This window comes from Macaca nemestrina, chromosome 7, assembly GCF_043159975.1.
Source record: "Macaca nemestrina isolate mMacNem1 chromosome 7, mMacNem.hap1, whole genome shotgun sequence".
NCBI classification, from domain to species: Eukaryota; Metazoa; Chordata; class Mammalia; order Primates; family Cercopithecidae; genus Macaca; species Macaca nemestrina.
The window spans coordinates 38536348-38563663 of record NC_092131.1 but is presented as its reverse complement, the minus strand read 5'-3'; the positions used below and the strand labels follow the sequence as shown (position 1 = coordinate 38563663).

At 39.8% G+C, this 27316-nt stretch overlaps 2 protein-coding genes across 7 annotated transcripts in view; one reads left to right on the top strand and one right to left on the bottom strand.

The window, feature by feature from the left end:
- Nucleotides 1-4532: 4532 nt before the first annotated feature.
- Nucleotides 4533-22578, bottom strand: LOC105472898 (ERH mRNA splicing and mitosis factor). The gene is made up of 4 exons (XM_011726479.3): nt 22440-22578; nt 19038-19125; nt 11444-11564; nt 4533-5051 (listed from the first exon to the last, which is right to left on the bottom strand). The coding sequence occupies exons 1-4, from the start codon at nt 22440-22442 to the stop codon at nt 4949-4951; spliced, it is 315 nt and encodes a 104-aa protein (XP_011724781.1). The 5' UTR covers nt 22443-22578; the 3' UTR covers nt 4533-4948.
- Nucleotides 22522-27316, top strand: part of LOC105472897 (solute carrier family 39 member 9) — a 63443-nt gene continuing 58648 nt past the window's right edge. For 3 of the 6 annotated variants that reach the window (XM_071099973.1, XM_071099971.1, XM_071099972.1), the window contains exon 1: nt 22522-22659. Coding sequence is in view for 2 of the 6 variants with exons in the window: in XM_011726476.3 (XP_011724778.1) it covers nt 23579-23674 (96 nt within the window). In the remaining 4 variants the exon portion in view is untranslated. Of the gene's footprint in view, nt 22660-22812; nt 23675-27316 lie in introns of those variants that run through there. The other 3 variants (XM_011726476.3, XM_011726475.2, XM_011726477.3) reach the window with 2 other exon arrangements.

The window sequence follows — 27316 nt, the reverse complement described above, 5'->3', positions numbered from 1 at the left end:
CTTCAACCCCAGGTTTCCACATTATCCTGATATCCTACCTTCTTTTGGATTTTTTTTTTTTTTTTTTTTAATAATTTCTCTAGGGTTTACAAATAGAGATCTTTATTTTATTGTGAGGCAAGTTCTCACTCTGTTGCCCATGCTAGAGTGCAATCATAGCTCACTGCTGTGAACTTCTGGGCCTGAGTGGTCCTCCTGCCTCAGTCTCCTGAGTAGTTAGGACTACAGGCACATGCCACCACATCTGGCTAATTTTTAAATTTTTATTTCGTAGAGACAGGGTCTTGCTATGTTGCTGAAGTGCAGTCTAGAATTCCTGGTATCAAGTGATCCTCCTGCCTTGGCCTCCCAAAGTGCTGAGATTATTGGCATTAACCAATTGGCCCTCAAATAGACATTTTTAACTTTTCAGTCTACCTTCAACGTTAAAAAACATTTCAACCATGTATTCCATTTCTCCCATTGTCCTTTACACTATTGTTGTCATACTTTTTACTTTTGAGATACTGTCTCACTCTGCTATCCAGGCTGGAGTACGGTGACATGATCACAGCTCACTGCAGCCTCCAACTCCTGGGCTCAAAGTGATCCTCCTGCCTTGGCCTCCCAAACTGCTGGGATTACAGGTGTCAGCCCCCACACCTGGCCTAAGATCCATTTTTAAACTTTGCTATGGTAAGTCTATAGTAGCCTTAAGGGACCATTGGTCTTATTACAAAAGTATAACACTTTTGGAGGCTTCAGTGAATCCCTTGGTGACACAGGACTCTAGTGGTCAGATTATGTTTCCTCACCCTGTATGAGCTCTGAGAATTGTTCTGACTCCCCATTCTATGCCCAGCCTCCTTTCCTCCAAGATAGTAACTCATTTTACCCATTTAATGAGTTAAGAACATTTAACACAAACCCTTTCAACTTTCCATGTCACTTTTTCTTCTAAGGTTAATCATTCCATCAGTATCCTGTTTAGTAATACATTGCACCGTTATGCTTCTTCAGGAACAGAGGTAGAAAGTTAACCCAAGGTAACCACTTAGGGGCCATGCTTCTCATAAGCAATCTGGTCTAGTAATACACTGCACTATTATGTAACACACTGACTCGCGGTCAACTTGGGTTAACATTGTAGCTCCGTTCCTGAGGAAACACAATGGTGCAGTGTATTACTAGACAAGACTGTTTATGAGAAACATGGCCCCTACAAGGCATATTATACCTAGACTGGGAGAAACAATGAATACCTGATGGGAAGACAGGGCCTTGTGTTTCTCTGAATACAATGACTCTTGTAAATGGGGCATGTTCCTTGCAGGGACCTAGAAACTATGTCCATGAAGCTATTACAAGAGTTAGTGGCTCCTGTTGTACATGAAGCTTCTAAGTTGGAGTAGCTCTTGCACTTATCTAAGTCTTATCTCCTTCTTCTGAGCTACTGTGCATTTCCGTGTGTTTGTGGGATAGTACTTGGATGGCTCTGTGAACTGCCATGAGGACTTCTCCCATGGAAGAGAAACCCTTGATGATGCTGGGCGCGCAAGCTGTTTTCTTTTGATTAAATTGGTGCCAAGTGTGACCTCTTCAGGTCTTGTGAATCCAAATATTTGATTGAGCCTAAAAAGGTCCCTTTGACAAGAAATAGAGGTCCATTATTTAGCATAGCTATTCATATTATCAGGCTCCCCTTCAAGGTTTTTGAGGTTAAAACCTTGTCTTTTTCATCTAGCAAAATTTTGGTATTGCTTTGTGATCTGGGTGAATCACTTAGGCAATCTAAATCTTTTTCTTTTTTTTTTTTTTTTAACCATTAATATATAATTATTTCCTATCTCAAAGGGTTGCTGTGATGATAAAGATGTAGAAATATTTCCTAGGCAGTAAAATGCTAGGTCTAAGTGTCAATACTAGTATCATTATGCTAACATATAAATTAATATTTCTTCTAATAGTATCCCTAGGTTGGGTGCAGTGGTTCATGCCTGGAATCCCAACACTTTGGGAGGCCAAGGAGGGTGGATCACTTGAGTCCAGGATCTCAAGACCAGCCTGGGCAACGTAAGGAGACCCCATCTCTACAAAAAATAATTTAAATAATTAGCTGGCCATGGTGGTGTGCACCTGTAATCCCAGCTACACGGGAGGCTAAGGTGGATCACCTGAGCCTGGGAGATTGAGGCTGCAGTGAGGCGTGATCGCACCACTGCACTACAGCCTGGGTGACAGAGTGAGACTGTCTCAAAAAATAAAAAATAAATAATAATAAAATGAACATGAACATAAAGGTATCCCTACAAATATAGTAACATTTATTAATCAATTTATGTATTAATCTTGATTTTCATTCCAACCTTCAAATGATTAGTTAAAACAATTTGATAAAGCAAGACCATCCTGATGTAAAGTTGACATCATACTAAGAAAACTACCCTGTCCTCTTTCCCCCAACCCAGCCTGGTCTGCTTTTAGGACAGTACAAAATTATTTGCTCATCCCTTAAGTCATTCTCTTGCTGAAAGTAAAAAAGTTCACTACTACTTCTATCCCAACAATGGGAGGTAAGACATATAACCTGTTTAAGCATTTAGTGAGTTGCTGGAAATATTTTAAGCCAGAGAACTGGAAGGGAAATGAGATCATTGAACTCTCCTTTTTATACTCCTGGGACCTCTTAAATCAAGCACTAAAGGACAGAAATGGCCATTATCAAGAAATATTTTAGAAATTCTCAGGTATATAAATTTAGATTATAAATTTGGATTAGAGAATCGGGAATTTTATAATCTGTCTGGTAGGTTTCACCTTTATGTAGCAGTATAAAATATCACTTAATAAGCAGAAATTAAACCTGTTTTACTTGTGGTTGGGGAAAGGCCAATCAACACTCTAAATCTAACACAAGGATAGTGGTTGTACCTAGGCCAAACCACAGAAACTTTCATTGCACATGTCACCTTCACAAAAAGGCTACTTTAGGCTCTTTCTTTGTATATTTTGGGACATAGACAAATGTATATTTCTCTGTATTTATTTCAGTTCTATTCTTCCTTAAGCTTTTAATGATTCCAAACACTGCTCCCCTTCTTTTAGTTCTCATCACCCAACCTCTAGGACCCAGATACTTTCTCACATTCTTTCTCATTTTCCTCGAAGCCCAACACCAGAAATGGTACTACATCTGAGAATTAAGGGATCTCATTCCCTTCAGATCTGCTCCAGAGAATTAAAAAAATAAAAAATAAAAATAAAAATAAATGAAGCCAAAGATCCTCTATTTGTTAAAGAAATCAAACTATTTTAGCACAACAGGCCAAATGAGAAACAGGACAATCAGATTACTTTTGGAGCTATTTCTTTTTCTGTGAGATTATTTTATTTATTTGTTTTGAGACAGAGTCTCTTTCCGTCACCCAGGCTGGAGTGCAGTGGTACGATCTCGGCTCACTCACTGCAACCTCTGCCTCCCTGGTTCAAGGGATTCTCCTGCTCAGCCTCCTAAGTAGCTGGGACAGTAGAAGCATGAGCCATCATGCCCGGCTAATTTTCGTATTTTTAGTGGAGACAGGGTTTCACCATGCTGGTCTGGCTCATCTCAAACTCCTGACTTCAAGTGATCTGCCCACCTCAACCTCCCAAAGTGCTGGGATTACAGGCGTGAGCCACTACGCCCAGCCTATTTTAGCTTTAAAATTTGGTTGGTTTCACAGTGAAACATTAACTACAACTACACTTAATTTTGTCAGGTACCCTAAAATTGTAATAATCTCTTGGTACAGTGGTAACATTTCATTAACCAGGTTATTCTATAGAAAAACTGAGCACACATGAGTATGTTCTAGGTAAAATTTTGTCTTGCATAAAACAACAAAATAGTTAAGGCCCTAATGTGCAAGTAGAGGCAGGAACACAGGGATATTAGACCAATCATGAGCCTTCCAAAAAACTTTCAATCTTATGCTGTGTCAAGATATCACTGGCTGTTGGTAAAGTGACAATGGCAGAATCAGAGAGTGCTCATGTACTTGCTGATTGAAGTACACTCCAGCCTGGGTATGGAGTGAGACTGTCTCAAAAACAACAACAACAAAAAAAGAGACAAGACTATCTTATACTTTTTTGTGGTTTTTCCCTTGCCCTTACAGCTTCTCTACAGTAGTGGGTAACTAGTATCCAACTAAAGGCTCTGAAAAGGGCACAAAGACCTCCTAGAAAGAATACTTGATTTGATTAACACTAAGAAGTTCATCTGTCTGCTGCTGCTGCAGACAAGCTATATCACCAGAAAGTCATTTATAATGTTTGCATCAATAGTAGGTACAAACCTTGGAGCTATAATTAAGATTCATTTAATTATGCTGGAAAAGTGAGGTAAAAGTATATTAGCTTCACATAAATCACAGCAAAATGTGTTGCACACTACTTAAACTTTCTTCAAATTCTTTGTGTAGCAGCTATTGGTTTTTACACTTACAATGAAAAAATGCTTTGCAAGAAAATTCAATGTTCAAAGACAAAAAAAAAAAAAAAGCACTCAGGGAGAAAATATAACTAAAGGACATTTATTTATTTTTACCAAGACTTTATCTTGAGGACATGGCTAAACTGCATTTCCACCCCCCACCCCATCTTGAAGAAGGGTTAGTACATGAATGTTATAAAGTAGATATGAACAGTTGAAGGACTGGAACCAACATTAACTGATGAAGAACAACTTTCATCTAAATCATCATAAAAATGTTTAAGTAAAAAAAAAAAAGAAAAGAAAAGAAAAAAAGAGGGGGTAACAGGGGTTTCCGATTGAACAAGATCCTCACATTTCATCCAATACAGTCAATCTTGGCTAGAGTATAACAAAGTGGAAACAGGATTACTATGATACAAAACTTCCACTACAGCACGCTGTACACACCTGTGTTCCAAGCCCACCCCAACCCCCCCCATGCTTCCAACACAATTATTTCCCAGCCTGTTGGGCCTGCCGACGAAGGAGCACGTAGATCTTCTCTTTAATCCAGTCTTTGTTATAAGGCTGGTATGTCTGGGTATCAGCTCGGTAACTGAGGAGAGAAAAAGAATAAGCAAAGTCACAGTGGTCAATCACTGTCAGGTGTTTAAATCCCCAAATTATAACTGCCCAATGATGGCACAGATGTGCACATTTCCAAAACTGAACTTAATGAAAAGCTGAAAGAGCTACTTCCACAGCCGTTGAATTTTAAGTGACATGAACTTCGTATCACCTAGTACAATCTTACAGTGGAAAAAGAAAATATGACTTAGAACTTTTAAGCTAAACGCCCAATATGTTACATACCTACTTCTTCACAGAGTATGACCAGAAACCATGTGTTCTGTCTCCTACATAGTTTCTATTTTTATGGTTCCTTTAGTGATTAAAAAACAACAACAAAAAAACTGGCCAGGCGCAGTGGCTCATGCCTGTAATCCCAGCACTTTGGGAGGCCAAGGCAGCTGGATCACTTGAGGTCAGGAGCTCAAGATCAGCCTGGCCAACATGGTAAAACCTTGCCTCTACTAAAGTACAAAAATTAGCTGGGCATGGTGGCACGCATCTGTAGTCCTGGCTACTCGGGAGGCTGAGGTAAGAGAATTGCTTCAACCAGTGGAGGTTGCAGTGAGCCAAGATCGTGCCATGGCACTCCCACGAGTGAGCCTCCATTTCAAAAAAACAAAAACAAAAACAAACAAAAAAACAAAGAAACAAAAAACACTAGAACAAACTTTAGATTCGCAAAGTTTATTCTGAGTTAACTAAAAAAACCTTTAAAAAACATGTACTGGCAACAAAGATTTCTTGCTGATTTCCCTCCCCCTGTAAAGTATTAAGGAAATCTTAAACCTATATTTTAGGATTTGCTTTTTAAAATAAATAATGCTAGAGGCCTATGGAGAAGAATTATCAGGAGACATAGTAAGCTCCAAAATATCTCTAATCAGAAGGGTAAGGAGTACACAGACTAGCATTAGCAGTAAAACTCCAATGAGACTGTGAGTAGTATCTAGTAAGATGTCACAGAGTACTGGGGTTGCTTTAAATTCTTACCTGAATTAACTCATTCTTACAACCCTGTGAGTAGGTACAATTATCCCTGCTCCCCGCCCACCTCCTTTTTTTTGAGACAGAGTCTCATTCTGTCACTCAGTCTGGAGTGCAGTGGTACCATCTTGGCTCACTGCAACCTCTGCCACCTGGGTTTTCATGATTCTCCTGCCTCAGCCTCCTGAGTAGGTAAGACTATAGGCGTGTGCCACCACGTCCGGCTAATTTTTTGTATTTTTAGTAGAGACGAGGTTTCACTATGTTGGCCAGGCTGGTCTTGAACTCCTGACCTCAAGTGATCCAGCCGCCTCGGCCTCCCAAAGTGCTGGGATTACAGATGTGAGCCACTGCACCTGGCCCCCTTTTTCATAAATGAGAAACCAAGGCTTTAAAAGTGAAGCAACTTCTTCGCTAGGTAATGCTGGACTGGAGGTAGATTTTAAATACTCCTGACTCCAGAGTCCTCACTGTTAATCACTAAGTTAGAAACCTAAACTACAATTTTTGACAAAGGAAATAAATTCCAAAGTAGGAATGCTTTATACAATTAACATCATATTCTTCCTCTGAACAGTATGGTCACAATCTGGTTTATTAAAAATGTACAAGATTCCCATTTTTAAAAATGCTTAACCAAATTAAAAAATTATAAAATGTAATTTTTTCTGAAAACTCTGTCCATGCTTCCTAATTAAATAAGCTCTAAGCTAGTCTACTGCAAAATGTGGCAGAACATAACGTTTATATTAACACTGGAAAAGAACTTAAAAAGGAATAAAATTTCTCACAATTATCATATCTGGGTGGGACAGGCTTTGTTTATACCATTCCCCCCCAACAAAAATCACTCTGGTTTGTGAACATTTAGGAATCCATCAACTTGCATGCAATTTTCCAACTCATCAAATAGTAGGCTGGGTGCCAGCGGCTCATGCCTGTAATCCCAGCACTTTGGGAGGCCAAAGCCGGCGGGTCACTATGTCAAGAGGTCAAGACCATCCTGGCCAACATTGTGAAACCCCGTCTCTACTAAAAAAAAATACAAAAATTAGCTGGGCATGGTGGCGTGCACCTGTAGTCCCAGCTATTAGGGAGGCTGGCAGGACAATCGCTTGAACCCAGGAGGTGGGGGTTGCAGTGAGCCGACATGGCACCACTGCACTCCAGCCTGGGCGACAGTGCGAGACTCTATCTCCAAAAAAAAAAAAAAAAAAAAAAAAAAAAAATGCCTTCTTTATGGAAAGCTGTGTGGTTGATGGCTGTTAACCGGTACTGGAAAATGAGACAATTAAATGTTACATACTTTAATAAAATGCCTAGTCATTGGCACAGATGAATCTTTTAACCTATTGTTATGGTCAATGAATGTAAGTTTATATAAGAACAGAGGCTGTGGGTCTGGGCAGTGAAATCAGCAGCGTCTTCAGTGATACCAACTTCTCTTACTGATCAGGAATACCTCTCGTCATTACAATAACTGACGGTGAAAATGTCCTTTGTCTCTAAGCAAACAAGAAAATACTGCATCATCAAAAGGATATTATTTTCATCTTACAAAAAGCTTTTTTAAAAAACATACAGATCAGAAAACTGAAAAACTATGACTCTGACTTTAAGTATACGAAATACAAATTTTCCATGCCTACATTTTATTATTAATACATGGTCAGTTTGCTCTGGGTTTAGCCATGTTACAAAGTAGATTCTTATTTATTCCATTTCCACACAAACTGTTAAAAAAAAATTACTTAAAAAAAGTCCTATGTCACTGCCATGTCAATTTAATAGAAGCAATGAGCACACAACCATCTACAAACCAAAAATGGACCCAGTCTCTGGTCTGAGGAGTAACGGCCCAAATCTTAGTCCTTGATGAAACAGAGGAGAGGACATGCTGTTACAGGATGTGCTGTGGCAGTGGGTGACCTCTTTGGAAACAATACCTGATTTCTTCTGAACATTCAAATAACAAAAAGGACATAACCAAAGTCACCTGGGAAAAGTAGTTTTAAGTCCTAAATTTGATTCTGAAAGTTTTTCAGAGGCCAAAAAGTTTTCAACATTAGAAACAAACATAAATAGTTACAGGTTTTCAAGCTATGATAATTTATGGTTTTTAACAGTCTCTCTGAAACTATTAAAAGTCATAAATTATCATTAACCTCTCTTCTATATTTCTGGAACAACTGTAGGTGGGAAGAATTATCTAGGTAATAAAGCTTCCCCCCTATTTTGCTTTAATATAGCAAATACTGTATTAAAAATCAGTTTAGTATGCTAGATATGGTTTCTAGTTTACATTTTAAAGTCCATACAGCCAGGCACAGTTGCTCATGCCTGTAATCTCACCCCTTGGGGAGGCTGAGGGAGTAGGATCACTTGAGCCCAGGAGTTTGAGACCAGCCTGGGTAACATAGCAAGACCCTGTCTCTAAATTTTTCTTTTTATAAAGTCTAGTACAAAGTTAGAAAAGTTATGTTCTGTCATTAATGACATACTTTTACGTTATTAACATGTTACTTATAACTGTTTTACTCTGTTCAATTTTCATATTGTTGAAAAAACCTGAACGCCTTTTAAATCTCACTTGAAATTTATAATTTATCTCACTTGTAGAAATTAAAATTCATATCATTCTACTCCTGGCAAATTTAAAAAACATGCTTGTAATTAAAAATAAAACTCTATCCTGACTTCTTCGATCTAGTTGAAAAGGGAGTTGCGGCATGTCTAATAATGCTGTGCTCAGCAAGCACTTGATCCTCACAAGGAGTCTTGTGAACTAGATTTGTCTCAATTTCACAAATGAGCAAACTGAAGTTTAGCAATACCAAGTGGCCTTGTCAAAGGAAGCTAGCAAATGGTGGAGACAGGATTCAAACCCAGCTATGTCTAATTCTCCACTCCAGCTAGCTCTTAACCACAGCCTCCCAAGACGAGTAAAACATGATCCTTCATTTCAAGTTTACTTCCCACTTACTGGGAGTAAGTACGACATCCCAAAAGCATCAGGATTAGATCGTGAATGTTTCAGTAAGGTTCTTTTATAAAATCATAAAGACAACCATTAATTTTTAATCAATGCAGAATATAGCTCTGTAATACAAATAAGGGAAATAGAAAATTATCAATAATTTTAGAAAGCTATGCCTCAAACAACATCATGAATGACGTGCATTTATATAATCAATATTTACTCAGCCCTAATTATGTACCAGAGATGCAGCAGTGAACACAAACAAAGCAACTTGTTCTTAAATTCTATAAATTAATATACACATTATTGGTAATTTCATATCCAGTGGATGATTCTGTCAACACCTAGGCCTCCCAATTCCATGAACTCTTTTCCTCTAATGATCTCATCTCCTACCATCTGTTGGCCAGATCCCTAGACCCTGTCATTACTAACAACTTCAATTTCCTAATTTCAAGCATGTCATTCTCTGACCACCACTTCCTAACACTCTAATGTGAGCAATCCTTGATCCAGTGGGACCTACAATTAACTTATCTACCTGTTTCCAGCACCTCCTCCTACACACCCAATTAAAGCTCATGGTCATTCAATCCTTGCTGTTATCCTCATATATGCCCTCAACCTTTAGCAACATCTTTACTCTCTACCTACTCCTCACCTGTAACCATCCAGGTGAAAGAGACTAGGATAAAATCCCATGATCACAATGACTGATTTCACTTTAAATCATTATCAGATAGGTACACTGGAGGACACTTAATACATCCCTGAATTAACTGCAGTTCCCTACTTCTTTCACCTTCCTAGCTTATTTCTTACTTTTCCACAAACCTGTAACACCTGTTTCAAATGGTGTCCTTGCTCCCTATCTTTCTGAGATAACTGAAGCATACAGAAGATAATTCCCCCCAGCTCCCAAATTTGCCTGTCCTCCCTTTTTCATGAATGAACTGTCCAAGAACCAATCTGAGCTATCGGTTTCTCCTTCTCTAGTAGATCATCCCATCAGCCTACAAACTTACCATTACTTTCTCCACCTTAAAAAAAGCAATTTCCTTCTTCAGCTACAACCCCATTTTTCTGTTCTTTCAAGCAAAATTCTTTGGGGAAAAAAAAAAAAAAGCAAGCCTGTAATAGCCACCTATAAATCCTCTTTTCATTCCCTTCCATACACTGAAATCTGTAAGCATTTTTACTCCTGGCACTATACCACAACTGTTTTGGAAGCCATCAAATACTTCCACAGTGTGAAATCCAGAGGTCAATTAAATTCTCAGTCCTTACTTATCTGACCTATCGATGATACGATACACTTCTGCACTGGCTTCCAGGATATCATTGCTCCCTACCCTCCAATCTCCTAAGACTCTCTCCTTCACTCATTCCTCTGCAGCTTCAAAGTCTTCCTTAATGACTTCAAACATGCCAGGCACCCGTACTTCAGGACTTCTACACAAGCTGTCCACCATCCCCTCTGTCTGGTATGTTTTTCCTATGGATGTCTGGATGGCTTAAAGTACCATGCAACATTCATTTGAATGTTCTGAGTGACCAAAGTGAAATGGCTACAACTGGAACACAATGAAGAAGTACACAAAACAAAACTCAAACATTCCAAGGAAATGCATGTTTTGGAACTTTTGGGGAGACAGCATGGTGCAGCCACATTCCAGGACTGGCTCCAGTGGTGATCCAGGAAGTGCCTATGAGTAAGGCTTGTATATTTCTCATCACTGCTCTTTCAACTTCTAGCACAGCACTTGGCATGTAATAAGTATTCAAGTATCTGATGATTGAGTATTGTATCATAAGGTGCTAGTTAAATGAGCTGTATTTACCCTCAATTTCTGTTCATTAATGTAAAAAAGATTAGGTAAGTCTATAGTAATACTTTATGCTACTTGTTAGCAGTTGTCAGAAGCAGATTATCAATACAAACTATAACAAATATGTTAAAAAATCTCATTATTACATACCAAAAAATATATATTTACACAGGGTAAGATTGAAATTAAATTCAATTTCAGCCCTACACATATTTAAGTTTTTGAAATGTCATGAAAAAAAGATAATCTTAGTTTTAATCCCAAACCAATGGCTTTAGGACAAAGACTGTAAAGGAAAAAAAATATTAGGTATAAGGAACAAAGAACAGGGACATGGAACGTCTTAATTAGGATCCTTACTGGATACTAACTATATCAATTAGCAAAGTTCTTTTTTTCTGTGCCTTTGGCTTTATGTTGCCAATCTCTTATTTCTGTAAGAGAAATATTAATTACTATACCCTATGCAAATGCAAAGATCAGTGTCAGGCACATAGTTAGCTCCCAATATCATAAATCACCTCAAAGAGACAGAAAAACAATAGAAAATACAAGATAACAGACATGTTGGCCAATACTTACACCAGGCAGCTGAGGTCTGCCAGATCATCGATGAAATCAAACAACTGACTGATGTCATATGTGATAGAGGGACTGTTGGGATTCATTCTTTTCAGATGTTCTTCATACATTTTACAAACACCTAAGAAAGGATAGGAAAAAAAGCAAAATCTAAAAATCGTATACACTTCTAGATATGAGCAGTGCTATATGTTGATATCATATTTACTTTAATAAAGTTGGGCTGGGGAAAAGATGATCGATTGATGGCTTTTGATTATTGCCACTAGCAAATACTTTTTTATTTTATAAATTCACCAGGTCAGGTACAGCGGCCTCGCAGTTTAAGACCAGCCTGCCTGGGCAACACAGGGAGACCTCATCTCTACAAAAATTAAAAAATTAGCCAGGCCTGATGGCATGTGCCTGTGGTCCCAGCTACTTGGGAAACTGAGGTGGGAGAATCACTGCACTCCAGTCTGGGCAGCTGAGAAATTCACCACAATGTTGGTGTAACTATTTTGTGTCTTAATAATAAAATGATTACTTCAAACCATTGGAGCTAAGGGACTTTCAAGACTTGCCATCTGATGGCTCAAACAAATATCACTGTGGGTCTTAACAGGTTTTTCAGTAATTCTTCCTAAAGCCACAGAGCAAAAAAATAAAAAATCCAAAAAAAAAAAAAATTAAAAATTAAAAATTGGCAACAAGGAAAGAGATTATCCTAACGTGTATTTAAGATCCTGGACTATGGATTCACACAGACTTGAGTTCCAGCTCTGCCCTTGTCAAACCGAGGACAAACAACTCCATTCCCTGAACCACATCTGTCAAACAGAGTTAAGAGTGCCTCTTCATAGAATTGTGAGTTTATTTGAAATAATACATATAAAGCATTAGCACATGAACAAGGATGTAAGTACTGAAATATAATAAAAAAGATAATAAGCAAAATCATTAATAGCAAGCCCACATCACTAATTATAATTAGCTACCGAATACATTATCTATTTAGTTTTTAATCAATGATACTCTCCTTTCTTTTCTTTTTTTTTTTTTGAGACAAGAGTTTTGCTCTTGTTGCCCAGGCTGGAGTGCAATGATGCGATCTTGGCTCACTGCAACCTCTGCCTCCTGGGTTCAAGCGATTCTCCTGCCTCAGTCCCTCAAGTAGCTGGGATTACAGGCACCTGCCACCACACCCAGCTAATTTTTTGTATTTTTAGTAGAGATGCAGTTTCACCATGTTGGCCAGGCTGGTCTTGAACTCCTGACCTCAGGTGATCAGCCCGCCTCAGCCTCCCAAGGGGCTGGGATTACAGGCGTGAGCCATCGTGCCTGGCCTGATACTCTCCTTTCTTATTCCCACAAAAGGAGAATATACCTTTTCAGTCTACTCCTACTGTCAACTATTTTAAGACTATTATGATGAATGGATAAGTGACATAAATGCCAGTTATCTAGAAAAAACATGTCCTATACTGTATACATAAGCCTTTTATTAGCTTATGTATTTTTAACTTTATAAATTTAACTTTATAAATTTCCTAGTAAAAATACTATTCAACCACAGAACTACCAAACAACTATCTTAGGGTTTTTGATTGCTACTGGCATACTACATTGTGATCACAGAATATCACCCATGAGTTACTGAATGGAAAGAAAACAAAAACTAGGAAAATAAATTCATATATCTTAAAAAGGCATTGACCCACAGTTACCATACTTTTTTTTTTTGAGATGGAGTTTTCACTCTTGTTACCCAGGCCAGAGTGCAATGGAGCAATCTTGGCTCACTGCAACCTCTACCTCCTAGGTTCAAGCGATTCTCTTGCCTCAGCCTCAGCCTCCAGAGTAGCTGGGATTACAGGTATACGCCACCAAGCCCGGCTAATTTTTGTATTTTTAGTAGAGATGGGGTTTCACCATGTTGCCCAGGCTGGTCTCAAACTCCTGAGCTCAGGTGATCCACCCGGGTTGGCCTCCCAAAGTGCTGGGATTACAGGCATGAGCCACCACGCCCAGCCTCCATTATACTTAATGGTTAAAGACGAAATGCTTTTCTGCTAAGATTACGAAGAATACCAGAATATTTACTGTTGCTACTTATATTCAACATTGTACTAGAAGTTCTAGCCAGGGCAATTAGGCAAGAAAAAGAGATTACAGGCCTTCAGATTGGAAAGGAAGAAATACAGCTATCATTATTTGCAGATGACATTATCTTGTAGATAGAAAATCCTAAGGAAACAATAAAAATCTATTAGAACTAATAAATGAGTACAGCAAGGTTGCAGGATATACGATCAGTATATGAAAATAAATTCTATTTCTATGGCTTAACAACAAATCTGAAAATAAAATTAAGAAAACTCCATTTATAACAGTATAAAAAAGAATAAAACTCTTAGAAATAAACCTAACAAAAGAAGTACAAAAAGTGTACACTACACTATAAAATGTCATGGAAAGACTTTTTTTTCCCTTGAGACAATGTTTTATTCTGTTGCTCAGGCTGGAGTGCAGTGGCCCAATTACAGCTCACTGCAGCCTTGACCTCTCAAGTTCAAGTGATCCTCCCAAGGATCTGGGACTACAGGTACGCACCACCATGCCAAGCTAATTTTTGTACTTTTTGGAGAGCAGGGGCTTCATCATGTTGCCCAGGCTAGTCTCAAAACTCCTAGGCTCAAGCAATCCGCTCGCCTTGTCCTCCCAAAGTCTTGGGATGACAGGTATGAGCCACCATGCCATGCTTAATAAACGGAAAGACATTCCACGTTCATGAGTTGGAAGACCTGATGGCAATACTCCCCCAGATGATCTACAGATTCAATGCAATTCCTGTAAAAATCCAAGCTGCTTTTGCAGAAGGCAACAATCTAATCCTAAATTTGACACAAAAATGCAGGGGACCCAAGACAGCCAAAATAATCTTGAAAATGAACAACACAGGAGGATTCAAACTTCCCGATTTCAAGACTTACTATGAAACTACTGCAATCAAGACAATATGGTATTGGCATGAGGACAGGTAACTAGATCAATGGAACAGAAATGAGAGCCCAGAAACAAACCCTCGCATTTATGGTCAACCGCTTTTTGACTAGCATGCCAAAACAATTTCACAAAGAACAGTCTTTTCAACAAATGACGCTCAGACAAGTGGATAGTCACATGTGAAAGAATGAACTTGGACACAACCCTACAACAGACCAGAGACTTAAAAGTATAAGACCCATAGAAAAAAATAAAGGCATTAATATTTGTGACCTTGGATAAAGCAATGGTTTCTTAGATATGACACCAAAAGCACAACAAAAAGAAAAATGTGTAAGTTAAAGTTTATAAAAATAAAGAACTTTTGGCTCTAAAAGACACTATTAGGAAAGTGAGAAGACACCACAAACTGGGAGAAAACCTTTATAAAACATCTATCTGATAAAGGACTAGTGTCCAAAAATATACAAAGAATCCTAAAACTCAACCATAATCAATGAAAAATGGGCAGAAGATGTGGATACCTCAATAAAGATGTAGACAGCAAATAAGCATATAAAAAGATGACATTATATGTCATTAGGGAATTGCAAATTAAAACAATAAGATACCTTAGAATGGCTAAAATCTAAAACACTGACAACACCAAATGCTGGTAAGGATGTGGAACAGAAACTCATTCACTGCTAGTGGGAATGCAAAATGGTACTGCCATGTCTGAAGACAGTTCGGCAGTTTCTTACAAAGCTAAACATACTCGTACCACATAATCTAGCAATCACTCTCCTACGTATTTACCCAAATGAGCTGAAAACTTAGGTCTACACAAAAACCTACACATAAATGTTTATAGCAGCTTTATTCGTAATTGCCAAAAAAGAGAAGCAAACAAGATGTTCTTCAATAAGTGAATGGAAAACCAAACTGTAGTACATTCATTCAAGGGAATATTATCCAGCAATAAAAAGAAATGAGCTATACAGCCACACACACAAAAAGAAAGAACCATAAAAGCATACTGCTAGGTCATCCACGCGTGGGGGCTCAAGCCTGTGATCCCCAGACTTTGGGAGGCCAAGGTGGATGGATCACTTGAGGTCAGGAGTTTGAGACCAGCCTGGCCAAAGAGTAAAACCTGTCTCTACTAAAAATACAAAACAACAGGCGTGGTGGCGCAGGCCTGTAATCCCAGCTACTTGGGTGGCTGAGGCAGAAGAATCGCTTGAACCAGGGAGGCAGAGGTTGCAGTGAGCTGAGATTGCATCACAGCACCCCAGCATGGGTGACAGTTTAAAAAAAAAAAAAAAGCATATTGCTAGGTCAAAGCAGCCAATTTGAAAAGGTTTCATACTCCACTAACTCCAACATGACATTCCAGAAAAGGCAAAACTACAGAGATGGTGAAAAGATCAGGGGTTTGGGGGTGGTGGCAAGGAAGGAGGTATAGGTAGGGCAATGGGGATTTTTGGGAGTGAAACTACTCTGTATGATACAGTAAAAGTAGATACATGTAATTATACATGTCAAAACCCACAGAATGTTCAACACATACAGTAAACCCTAACAAACTGTGAACTTTAGTTAATAATCATCTATCAATATTAATTCATCAATCGCAACAAGTGTAATCAGACTAACAGAAAATACACTAATAGGGGAAACTAAGAAGGGGAAGAAAGAAGGCGTATGCTGGAGCTCTGTACTTTCCAAACAATTTTCCCATAAGCCTAAAACTGCTCTAAAAACATGGTCTTAAATAGTCTTTAACTGCTCTTAAAAAATAGTGAGAGGGGAGGAGAAAAAAGATTCAATCTACAGAAGTTTTTTCCTACCAAAAAAAAAAAAAAAAAAAAAAAAAGAATAATAAAATTACCATTTGGCAATCACAACATGTGAGAACTTATTTAATAATCATTTTAACTTTTTTTTTGTTTTAGCTTTTTAAATGGGAAATAAATCACCATTTTTAATTTTTAGAATAAGAAAAAGAGCTACTAAGTCATGAAAAGACATGGAGGAAACTTAAATGCACATTGCTAAGTCAAAAAAGCCAGTAAGAAAAAGCCACACACGATAATGATTCCAACTATATGACATTCTGGAAAAGGCAAAACTATGGAGACAGTGAGAAGAACAATGGTTCCCAGAGGTTGAGGGTGGGATAGGAAGGGATGAATAGGTAGAGCACAAGCAATGTTTAGGGCAGGGCAGTGAAACCATTCTGTGTGACGCTGTAATGGCGGACAAATGACACTGCGCATTTGGGAAAATCCACAGAAATGTAGGACATAAAGAATGAAACCTAGTATAAACTACAGACTTTACTTAATGATAATGTATCAGTAATGAATACTGGTTCATCACTGTTACAAATGTACCACACCAAAGAGATTCATTAAAAATAGGGGAAATCGTGTAGGGGTGAAGAAAGAGAGTAATATGGGAAAACTCTAGTTTCTGTTCAATTTTTCTACAACCCTGAAACTGCCCTGAGAAATAAAGTATATTAATTTTTTTTAAAGTTAGACTTTATTAAAATCAGCAAAAGTTAATAAAGAGTATTGCAGAATCAAACACCAAACATGATAATACAGGTTAGGAAACAATTTGCTAAGAGTTTGCATACAAAATCTACATCAATAGCAAGCAGAAATGTCAGCAGAGAAATGGATCTGAAAAGAGATGAAGAAAAAATGCCATGTTCTTCTTTAAGAATTAGAGTAGACGGCCAGGAGTGGTGGCTCACGCCTGTAATCCTAACACTTTGGGGGGCTGAGGTGGGTGGATCACTTGAGGTCAGGAGTTCGGAACCAGCCTGGTCAACACGGTGAAACCCTGTCTTTACTAAAAATACAAAAATTAGCTGGGTGTGGTGGCACACACCTGTAGTCCCAGCTACTCAGGAGGCTGAGGAAGGAGAATCATTTGAACCTAGGAGGCAGAAGTTGCAGTGAGCTGAGACTGCACCACTGCACTCCAGCCTGGGTGACAGAGTGAGACTCTGTCTCAAAAAACAAAAAGAAACAAAGATAAATGCACTTGTATGTTTACTGCAGTACTATACACAACAGCAAAGTCATGGAATCACCTAAGTGTCCATCAATGGATGACTAGATAAAGGAAATGTGGTGTATGAGTATGCATACATATACATACCATGGATTACTATTCAGCTATTAAAAAAATAAAACCATGTCTTTGTAGCAACATGGATGGAGCTGGAGGTCATTACCTCAAGTGAAGTAACTCAGAAAGTCAAACATCTAATGTTCTCACTTATTAGTGGAGGCTAAATAATGTGTGCACATGGACAGAGTGGAATAACTGACACTGGAGACTAAAGGTGGGAGAAAGGTGAGGGATGAAAAATCACTACTGTGTACAATGTACACCAGGTGATGGTTACACTAAAAACCCAGACTTGGTTGGGCGCGGTGGCTCACACTTGTAATCCCAGAACTTTGGGTGGCTAAGGCAGGAGAACTGCTTGAGGCTAGAAGTCTGAGACCAACATGTACAACACAGTGATCCATCTCTATAAAAAAAAGAAACAAAAAATTAGCCAGGTGTGGCAGCAGGTGCCTGTAGTCCCAGCTATTTGGGAGGCTGAGGCAGGAGGACTGCTTGAGCCCAAGAAACTGAGGCTGCAATAGGCCATGATCACCACTGCACCCCAGCCTGGGTGACAGAGCAAGACCCTGTCTCTTAAGGAAAAAAAAAAGGTCCAGACTTTACTACTTTGCAATATGTCTATAGAAGACTGCACTTGTATCCCTTAAATCTATTAAAACAACCTATTAAAAACAGACACGCAAGTCTATAGTGCTTGAGTTTAACCAGAATATATAAGGGATACCTGTAAAATATTTCTATACTATAACAAAATAACATGTGACAAATAATAACAGAATATTTATAAAACAAGAAGCTCTGGAAAGTCATTCACTATATACATTAGTTTAAAAAAACAAAACAAAACAAACACCTAATACTTACAGCAAGGAGGATAGTATATACATAATTAACGTTTAAAATGTTCAACAGGCCAAGACTGGTGGATCACTTGAGGTCAGGAGTTCGAGACCAGCCGGGCCAACATGGTGAAACCCTGTCTCTACTTAACACATAAAAAATTAGCTGGCTGTGGTGGCCCATGCCTGTAGTCCCAGCAACTAGGGAGGCCGTGGCACAAGAATCGCTTGAACCTGGGGGGTGGAGGTTGCATGAGCCGAGATTGCATTACTGTACTCCAGTCTGGATGACAGAGCAAGACTGTCTCAAATGATAAATAAACAAACAAATAAATAAATAGGATGTTCAATAATTATGGTCCATCCTAAATATCTGCTTTCCCGCCTAAAATTAGCAATTCAAGAAGTTTGGAGGTTTGGAAGTGATAAAGGCAGGGCCTGGGGTGGATGGACTATTTTAAAAAAAAAAAGAAATTTGGAAGGGGAAAACCCAGTTCCTAAATGAGACATTTTTCTACCCCTTGATTAAAAGGCAGGGCCTGGGGTGGATGGACTATTTAAAAAAAAAAAATTTGGTAGGGGAAAACCCAGTTCCTAAATGAGACATTTTTCTACCCCTTGATTAGTGTTAAACTTACCTTCCATGCATTCATTCACAGATTCGTAGTCAGCATAAGTTCTCCCTTCTGGCCTCTTAGTAGGCTGTACCAGCAAAATGGTGTGAGACTGCAGGGGGGAAACATGATTTCAATATAAGTTTCTATTTGAGAAATTCATAGTATGATAAAAAAAAAAATCCCCATTTGTAATGCAATAATGATTGCTAGTTATTAAAATGTAATTAGAGAGGCCAGGCATGGCATCCCATGCCTGTAATCCTCATCTTCTGGGAGGCTGAGGGGTGGAAAATCACTTGAGGCCAGAAGCCTGAGACCAGCCTGGGCAACACAGCAAGACCCTGTCTCTAAAAAAATAAAATAAAATTTCCTGGGTGCATGCCTGTTGTCCCAGCACTTTGGAAGTCTAAGGCAGGAGGATTCCTTGAGCCCAGGAGGCTGAGACTGCAGTGCACCATGATCACACCATTGCATCGAAGAGTGAGACCCTATCTCTTAAAAAAAAAAAAAAGTAATTAGGATACTTTTCCCACAAAAATATTTATGTCTTAGTCCAAGTGTAGGATCTAGCTGGATTCACAACTCTGCTGTAAGGTCTCCCTAAGTCTCCCAGTCCTACTGTATTTACTGCCTACAAGTTATCAGTATAAGCTACCTTGTCTTCCTTTTTCTTTTGTATCTTTTCTTCCCAACTAAATTATAAACCTGCTTAGGTTTTCTATCTCCAGTGGTCACTTTCCATCTTTAATGCTCTTAAGTCATTAATAAAAACTCAGATGGGCTGATGAAAGGAAACAAAAGGGGAAATAGTGTAATAATCACAAGCATGGTTTCAATTTTTTTTGCCAACCTTAGCATAAGAGCAAAGTCACATTTTATCCAGGGGTTAGACTTAACATTAAAGCAGTAGATAAATTAGCAATATAAACCATCATAAGAATTACCCTTAAAAATCCATTGAACTATTCACCTAGTAGATGACTTGCCTTACTGGGCTTTCTCATACCAAAACCAGGTATTAGAATCACACAGAATGTTAGGTTATCACACTACGAGAAATGTGAAATATGCCCGAAAAATAGCAGACAGACGTGTCTTCCACTTTATGCTCACTGGGGAACATGTTTCTGTTAGTGTTCAGTCACTAACAAGTCAATCTCAGTGTTTCTCAACCTGGGCTCTATTACATTTTGAGCTGGCTGATTCTTTGTGACAAATGTCCCTTAGGGAGCAAAAAATCTCATCCAGCTGAGAATTCACTGGTCTGTTGAAAATATGACCCATCCAATTTTTTGCTACCCGTGTAAGGTTGATTAATTAAATGCAAGTATGATGCAACTCCACTGTAAACCCAGTCCCAAATCAAACTATTCACTTTTTTCCTTCTCTTCTGCTGTACTAGTATTTTTCAGCCAAAAACCAGAAAACAAAAATTTCCTAACAACAGGAACCCTAACTGTTTTGGAATGAAAATAATTTTTTTTTTTTTTTTTTTTGAGACAGAGTTCTTGTTGCCCAGGCTGGAGTGCAATGGCGCGATCTCAGCTCACCACAACCTCTGCTTCCCGGGTTCAAGAGAATCTTCTGCTTCAGCCTCCCAATACCCGGGATTACAGGCATATGCCACCACGCTCGCTAATTTTGTCTTTTTAGTAGAGACAGGGTTTCTCCATGTTGGTCAGGCTGGTCTCGAACTCCTGACCTCAGGTGATCTGCCCGCCTCGGCCTCCCAAAGTGCTGGGATTACAGGCGTGAGCCACTGCGCCCGGCCAAAATGATCAGAATTTTTAACCATCAAATTGGAGCTGAAATAGCTGAATAAACAATGGAAAAATAGTACATTTAACATGACACGCAAAACAAAGGGTTATACTCTTCTCTCCCCATAAATAATTAAATCACTTTGACTAAAAGTTTGAGAGGGTGTGAGATAAAAACGGAACTTGGTGACAAGAGACGAAGGATTAACTCTCACCTATAACCTGAACAGTCAAAGCCTTTGTTAAATCGATTTAAAAGCCACAGAAAGCATTAGATTATTTGTTACACAGAAGTCTTTGTAAGCTAGCTACTCAAAAAGTTTCAATGAGACATTTGTTAAGAAAAAATAATTTTGTAGAAACCACATGCATTCTTGCAACAGAGCTTGCCCCTATACACTAGCTATCTCAACTGCTACTATAATTGTATTCCAATTCTAATGCAAATTAAAGGACTAATTTGAAAGCGTAACAATGGAATAAGCTATACAGCATGTTGCTTTTTATATCTAGTCTTAAAATGAACACTGGGCAAAGTTTACTATTTTCAATACTTACTGCCCAAAAACAGGGATTAAAAACCACTAAGAACGTAACATGATACATTTTTAAAAATGTGGTCATTTTTAAATGGCATTGCTTTCCTGCTCAAATTCTTTACAGATTACACCACCTCTCAAGCCAGTTTTGGTCACTTTCTTCGAATTGGAGCTTACTGATCATCCTGGTTGGATTCTAATAGAGCTGGTCTCTGAGCTGAGCCTACTTTTCAGTCTCCAGCCCCAAGAGGATATAAATACAGATAAGAACAGGATCGAGGGCTGAGGGACGCGCCACATGAACTACCTAGAGGTCTCAGAAATAGGAAAAAAAAAAAAAAAAAAAAAAAAAGGCAGAGCACAGGAAAACGAAAGCTGAGAAAACACTACAAAGTAAATACGACCTCTCCTGGCCCACATGCTGGGTATAGTAAGCTGGATCTGTCAGCTTCGAGAAAAGGTTACACAACCCTGGCCCATTGTTCCTACAGCAGGCTAAAGCATTTGGAGGGAAAAAGCACCATCCCCGGCCGGGCCCGGTGGCTCACGCCTGTAATCCCAGCACTTTGGGAGGCCGAGGCGGGTAGACTGCTTGAGGTCAGGAGTTCGAGACCAGCCTGGCCAACATGATGAAACTCCATCTCTACTAAAATACAAAAATTAGCCGGGCGAGGTGGTGGGCGCCTGTAATCCCAGCTTGGGAAGCTGAGGCAGGAGAATTGCTTGAACCCAGGAAGCGGAGGTTGCAGTGAGCCGAGATCACACCACTGTACTCCAGCCTGGGCGATACAGTGAGACTGTCTCAAAAAACAAACCAAAAAAACCACCATTCCTATGCCTCCCTCTACCGAGTAACAATCGGGAGAGAGCTCATCCTCAGGTCCAAGGCACGCCTGACCCGAGCGAGCAGGCGGGCGCGCAACCGCAGGGCGGACTGGCGCTCCGGGGCCTAGAGTCAGGCCTGGCGTCTCTGCGGCGGGAAGAAGGATCCATCCACCAACTGGAGTGGCGGGGAGCATCACGCCGCGCTGCATGGGGCTCGTGGGGAGAGGAAAATATATAGGGCTGGGGTCGCTCTGGAGGCCGGGGACTCGGACTCGGGTAGCCGCGGGGGCCTTTCTCACCATCGCGCCAAACTCTCTTCGCTGCAGCTGCTGCCGACACCGCCGCCGTTACACGAGCTTAGCCACAACGCCGCTAACAGCCAATCCCCGCGAGAGGAGCCGCCGGAAGTCGTCGAAAATTCAACGCAAAAGAGCCTTTTGGATCATAGAGGCACAGTCACTTCCGGCAGCTAGAGCAGATACTGACTCTGTTTCAGCCATCTTCGATAAAGGCAAAAAGGTAAGTAAGGGAAAGTTTCCGAGCTTTAGGAAGAATTATTTTGTTTCAAGACGCTGTCTTCCGTACTTTCGTTATTAAACATACGGCTCAAGTGAGCACCGGTGTAGACAGTGACATCAGACATCTTTAATTAGCCCTACTCAAAAATGGCGGCAACGTAAGTATCGCGGGCCAGAGGTCGGTTGTAACCCGGAAGTGCCCTTGTAAAGGAGGGGGTGGTTAGACAATCCGGAAGTGGATGGAATGAAGAGGTGCCACTTGGCGGCCATGGCAGCTGTAGTATCGGCGACTCCGGGTCAAGGCCCGGCCGAGTGCAGTACCATGGGCAGCACCGGGTATAGGGCAGAGACAGCTTTGTGTCAACTTTGCTGCTGAACCCCTAGGACCCATCGTTAGAGACCTGCAGGACTCCTTTCCGCATCCCAGGTTCAGAGGACAGTTTGCTGGGACTGGTGGGCTGGTTTCCTGCCGTGGGGGGCGGATCACCTTCGGGGCCGCCTCTTGGAGACAGGGGCGCCTAGGGAACGAACAGGTTCGCTTGAGTCACCCGCCGCCGCGTAAGACGTTGTGCCACTCTCATTCCGACAATCGAAGAAATCGATCATTCGCACATTTTCCCCATTGACTTTTCCCATCTCTGTTAACCCACGAGAATCTAATGACTGGCATCTCAGAACCCAGAGCCTGGGACCCTAGATTGCTGTAAGCTTTCTCTGGTGCTAATATCAGCAACAAGGGTCTGTTTCCGGGTACGTTCAAGAGGAAGGTGCCTCGTGAACACATCTGCTGGTGAGGAGGCCTAAAGAACTGGAAAGCCCACTCTCTTGGAACCACCACACCTGTTTAAAGAACCTAAGCACCTTTTAAAGCCACTGGAAATTTGTTGTCTAGTGGTGGTGGGTGAATAAAGAAGGGCAGAATGGATGATTTCATCTCCATTAGCCTACTGTCTTTGGCTATGTTGGTGGGATGTTACGTGGCTGGAATCATTCCCTTGGCTGTTAATTTCTCAGAGGTAAGAAATTCTCAACTTTCTGTCAGCTGTCGGGATGGCTGTTAGGTAGTAGTTTTAGTTGCAAAGGGAAGCTGCTTCCCTAGTTAACTCTCAAAGCTGAAGGCCTCATTAAGAAAGACTATCTTTTTAAAAAGATACGTAACACTTAATAATAGAAACAAACCTCATATTCAGCAGTGGAATTCTTAACTTAGGGTGGATAGATTTTCCACGGAAGATCCTGGAGTATTCCATAAGCAATTCCCTAGAATCGCTTACAAAAATTTGAGGTTCTGTGCGTTTACCTGGGGAGCGGCACCATAACATTTCTTTTGATTCCCAGAGGTTTCATGGAATCAAGATTCCAGATTGTTATCAAGAAAATAAACAGAGGGCTGGGCGCGGTGGCTCACGCCTGTAATCTCAGCACTTTGGGAGGCTGAGGTGGAAGGATCGCTTGGGCCCAGGAGTTCTAGACCAGCCTGGGCAACGTGGCAAGACCCCGTCCCTACAAAAATTTAAGAATTACCCAAGTGGTGGTGTGCTTCTGTGGTCCCAGCTACTTGGGAGGCTGAAGCAGGAGGATCCCTTGACTGCAGGTAGTTGAGGCTGCAGTGAGCCATGTTTGGGCCACTGCAGTGCAGCCTGGACAGCAGAGTGAGATCGTGTCTCCAAAAAAAAAGAAAAAAAGAAAAGAAAAAGAAAAAAAAGAAAAGATGGAGAAAGTTATTTGTCCTCATGAACTGAAATCAATATAACTTCTTTTTGAGAAAGTCAAACGCACCTTTCTGAGGAAAGCTGTTTTGTTTTGTTTTTTGGGTGCGTGTACTAGAATGAATGTAAGAAAAAACTAAATTAGATTGTTCTTAACTCACATTTCCTTTTAAAGAAGGGGAGCCTTGGAATTGATATTCTGAAGTTGTTTCAAATCTATTTGCTTAGCAATTAATTTTTTTAAATATGTTTTGACATTTTCGTTAATTTGATTGGCATTCCTTGAACAAACATTAAGCGAGGGTCCCGGGAAGATAGTCCCGGGAAGAAGAAGCACTGTTCAATGAACATGCCGATAGGCCCTTTAGGTAGGCATAAATAATTCACAAAGTGCACAGTGTTCAAAGATTTAGGGGAAAATCTACTACAAGATTTCATGAGTTTGTCCTAGAGTTCAGCAGTAAAATAGGCCCTAGTTTCAATGCCATTCCTGAAAGTACTTTCAAAGGAGGCCTGAAGTAAAAAGGAGAAGTATAAATGAAACATTAAGTACACCTTGAAGAAACCTGAGGAAGAGGAGACATTACAGGTGAAAATAGCCTATGGGTGGGAAAGAAGGTGGGACAAGGTGTTGTCAGTTTGAGGAAAAGTAAAGCCCATAGCCAGATGGAACAGAGGCTTAAATTGTTGCTGCTCTTTTTCTGTTTCCTTTTTAATCTGTACCCCTCCGCATCTAATGATAGCATTTTAAAAAATTATGTGCATTACCTAACCTCACTTAAAAAACTCAAGCTCGGTGCGTTGGCGCGCGCCTATAGTCGTAGCTACTCAAGAGGATAAGGTGGGAGGATTGCTTGAACCCAGGAGTTGGCCTGGGCAACATTGAGACTCCTTCTCTTAAAAAAAAAAAAAAGAAAAGAAAAGAAAAATCATTGACATAGGTGAGGAAACAGAGACTGGATAGGTTCATGAAGTTTATTAGAATCAAAAGAGAGGTATTTTTTCAGTCTAGCTTTTCTAACTCATACCAGTTCGTCGCCACTAAGCATTTTGGCAAAGGTACAAGATACCTATACATGGTAGCCTGTGTGCGGAATCCAGCCTGCAGGCTGTTCTATTAGCAGAAAGTTTATTATTGTTGTTCTTTACCAGTATCTCCTCAAGGCAAAGGTTGGGTTGGGCTGAGTAGCAGCTGTTAGGCACAGTCCTCCTTGCCCTTGAAGCCTATTTCACTTATTTGGGTTACCTGCCTGCCCAGTACTTTGTGAACCTGCCGTGTTTCCTTTGACATTATCGTATTTTCTTATAATTATATTAGAATTGAATTGACATTAGTAGGGCCAACATGTGTGAGATTTGGGTTGGTTTGTATATTTTTAAACTTATTGAAGTAATATTTATGAATAATTATAGTTCTGATAAGCAACCAGTAAAACTTTTTATTTCTATAAAATGCTTATAACTTTACCAATTTCAGTATTCAAACTTCCTTGAATGATTATTGCAATATGCAGATATATACTATTTCCTTTTTCACTGGAAGGAAATGTTTACAGGAGTGGTATTATTAACTGGGCCATTATAATGTAATTAGTATGTCATGTCATTTGTGGCTTTCTTAAATTGACGGTCAAGTGGTCTTTTCCAGCTGTAGGTCTTAAAATGCTATAAATCAGCATTCATAATATCTGTTTATTATTAGAGTAGATGCAATGCATTTTGAGCTATTAGAATAAAAAATGAAAGTTATATATAACTTAAAGACATCTTAGAATTCAACTAGAATTTCTGTCTCCTAGGAACTAAATATTTTTTCTAGGTAAAATATGCCGTTATGATGGACCAATGTTATAATGAAACTAGTGAGCTGGTAAATTTGTAAAAGTAAATTTCATTCATGGGGGACTGGAAAGCACAATTTCTTTCCTTAGAAAATAATTCCCCAAACTCCTACACTGGATAAACGACTTGCCTTTTTAAGGAAGTCTGGCTTTCTTAGAGACTAGTATTATTTTACAGTTCACTTTCATTTACATCAGCGGTGTCCAATCTTTTGGCTTCCCTGGGCCACATCAGAAGAAGAATTATCTCAAACCACATATAAAATACACTTAACACTAAGAGAGCTGACGAGCTTAAAAAAAAAAAAATGCAAAAAACCCTCATAATGTTTTAAGAAAGTGTATGAATTGGTGTAAGGCTTCATTCAAAGTGCTGCTGGGTTGCCTGCGGCCCACGAGCCATGAGTTGGACAAGCTTGATTTACATGAAAAGATATGCTTTTTATTCATGTTTTTAATCTTGCTGCTGCTTTCTCATTCGATGCTTTTTCTTAAGAATTTCTCAGAACAGGAATAAAAGTCAGATGATCAATTATGGCAAGATTAGTATTTAAAAATAAGTTAAAATCAGGTTGTCTGAAATTGCAGTAGTGGTGGGGTCGGTCTGCCTGCCAGATGTGACCACCAAGAGGTTTATGTGACATTGATTTCTCTGTCAGTTTCTCTTCATCCCAAAACTACCTTTCTTGATACTTTTGTGGCCTTCTTCCTTGCACTTTGACCTGGCAACTGTACCTTCATGCCTTAAAAATTTATAAAACAAAGGAAAAAAAATCTGATTCTCAAATGCAATTGTAAGTAACTATGATAATCAGGATGTTAATTTTTTCAGTATACGGGAAAGAGAAACACTTTTAACTTTTAAAGGAGGCCGACCAGGCGCGGTAGCTCACGCCTGTAATCCCAGCACTTTGGGAGGCTGAGGTGGGCGGATCACCGGAGGTCAGGAGTTCGACACCAGCCTGGCCAACATGGCGAAACCCCGTCTCTTCTAAAAATACAAAAATTAGCTGAGCGTGGTGGCACACGCCTGTAATCCTAGGAGGCTGAGGCAGGAGAATTGCTTGAACCCGGGAGGTGGAGGTTGTAGTGAGCCGAGATCCCACCA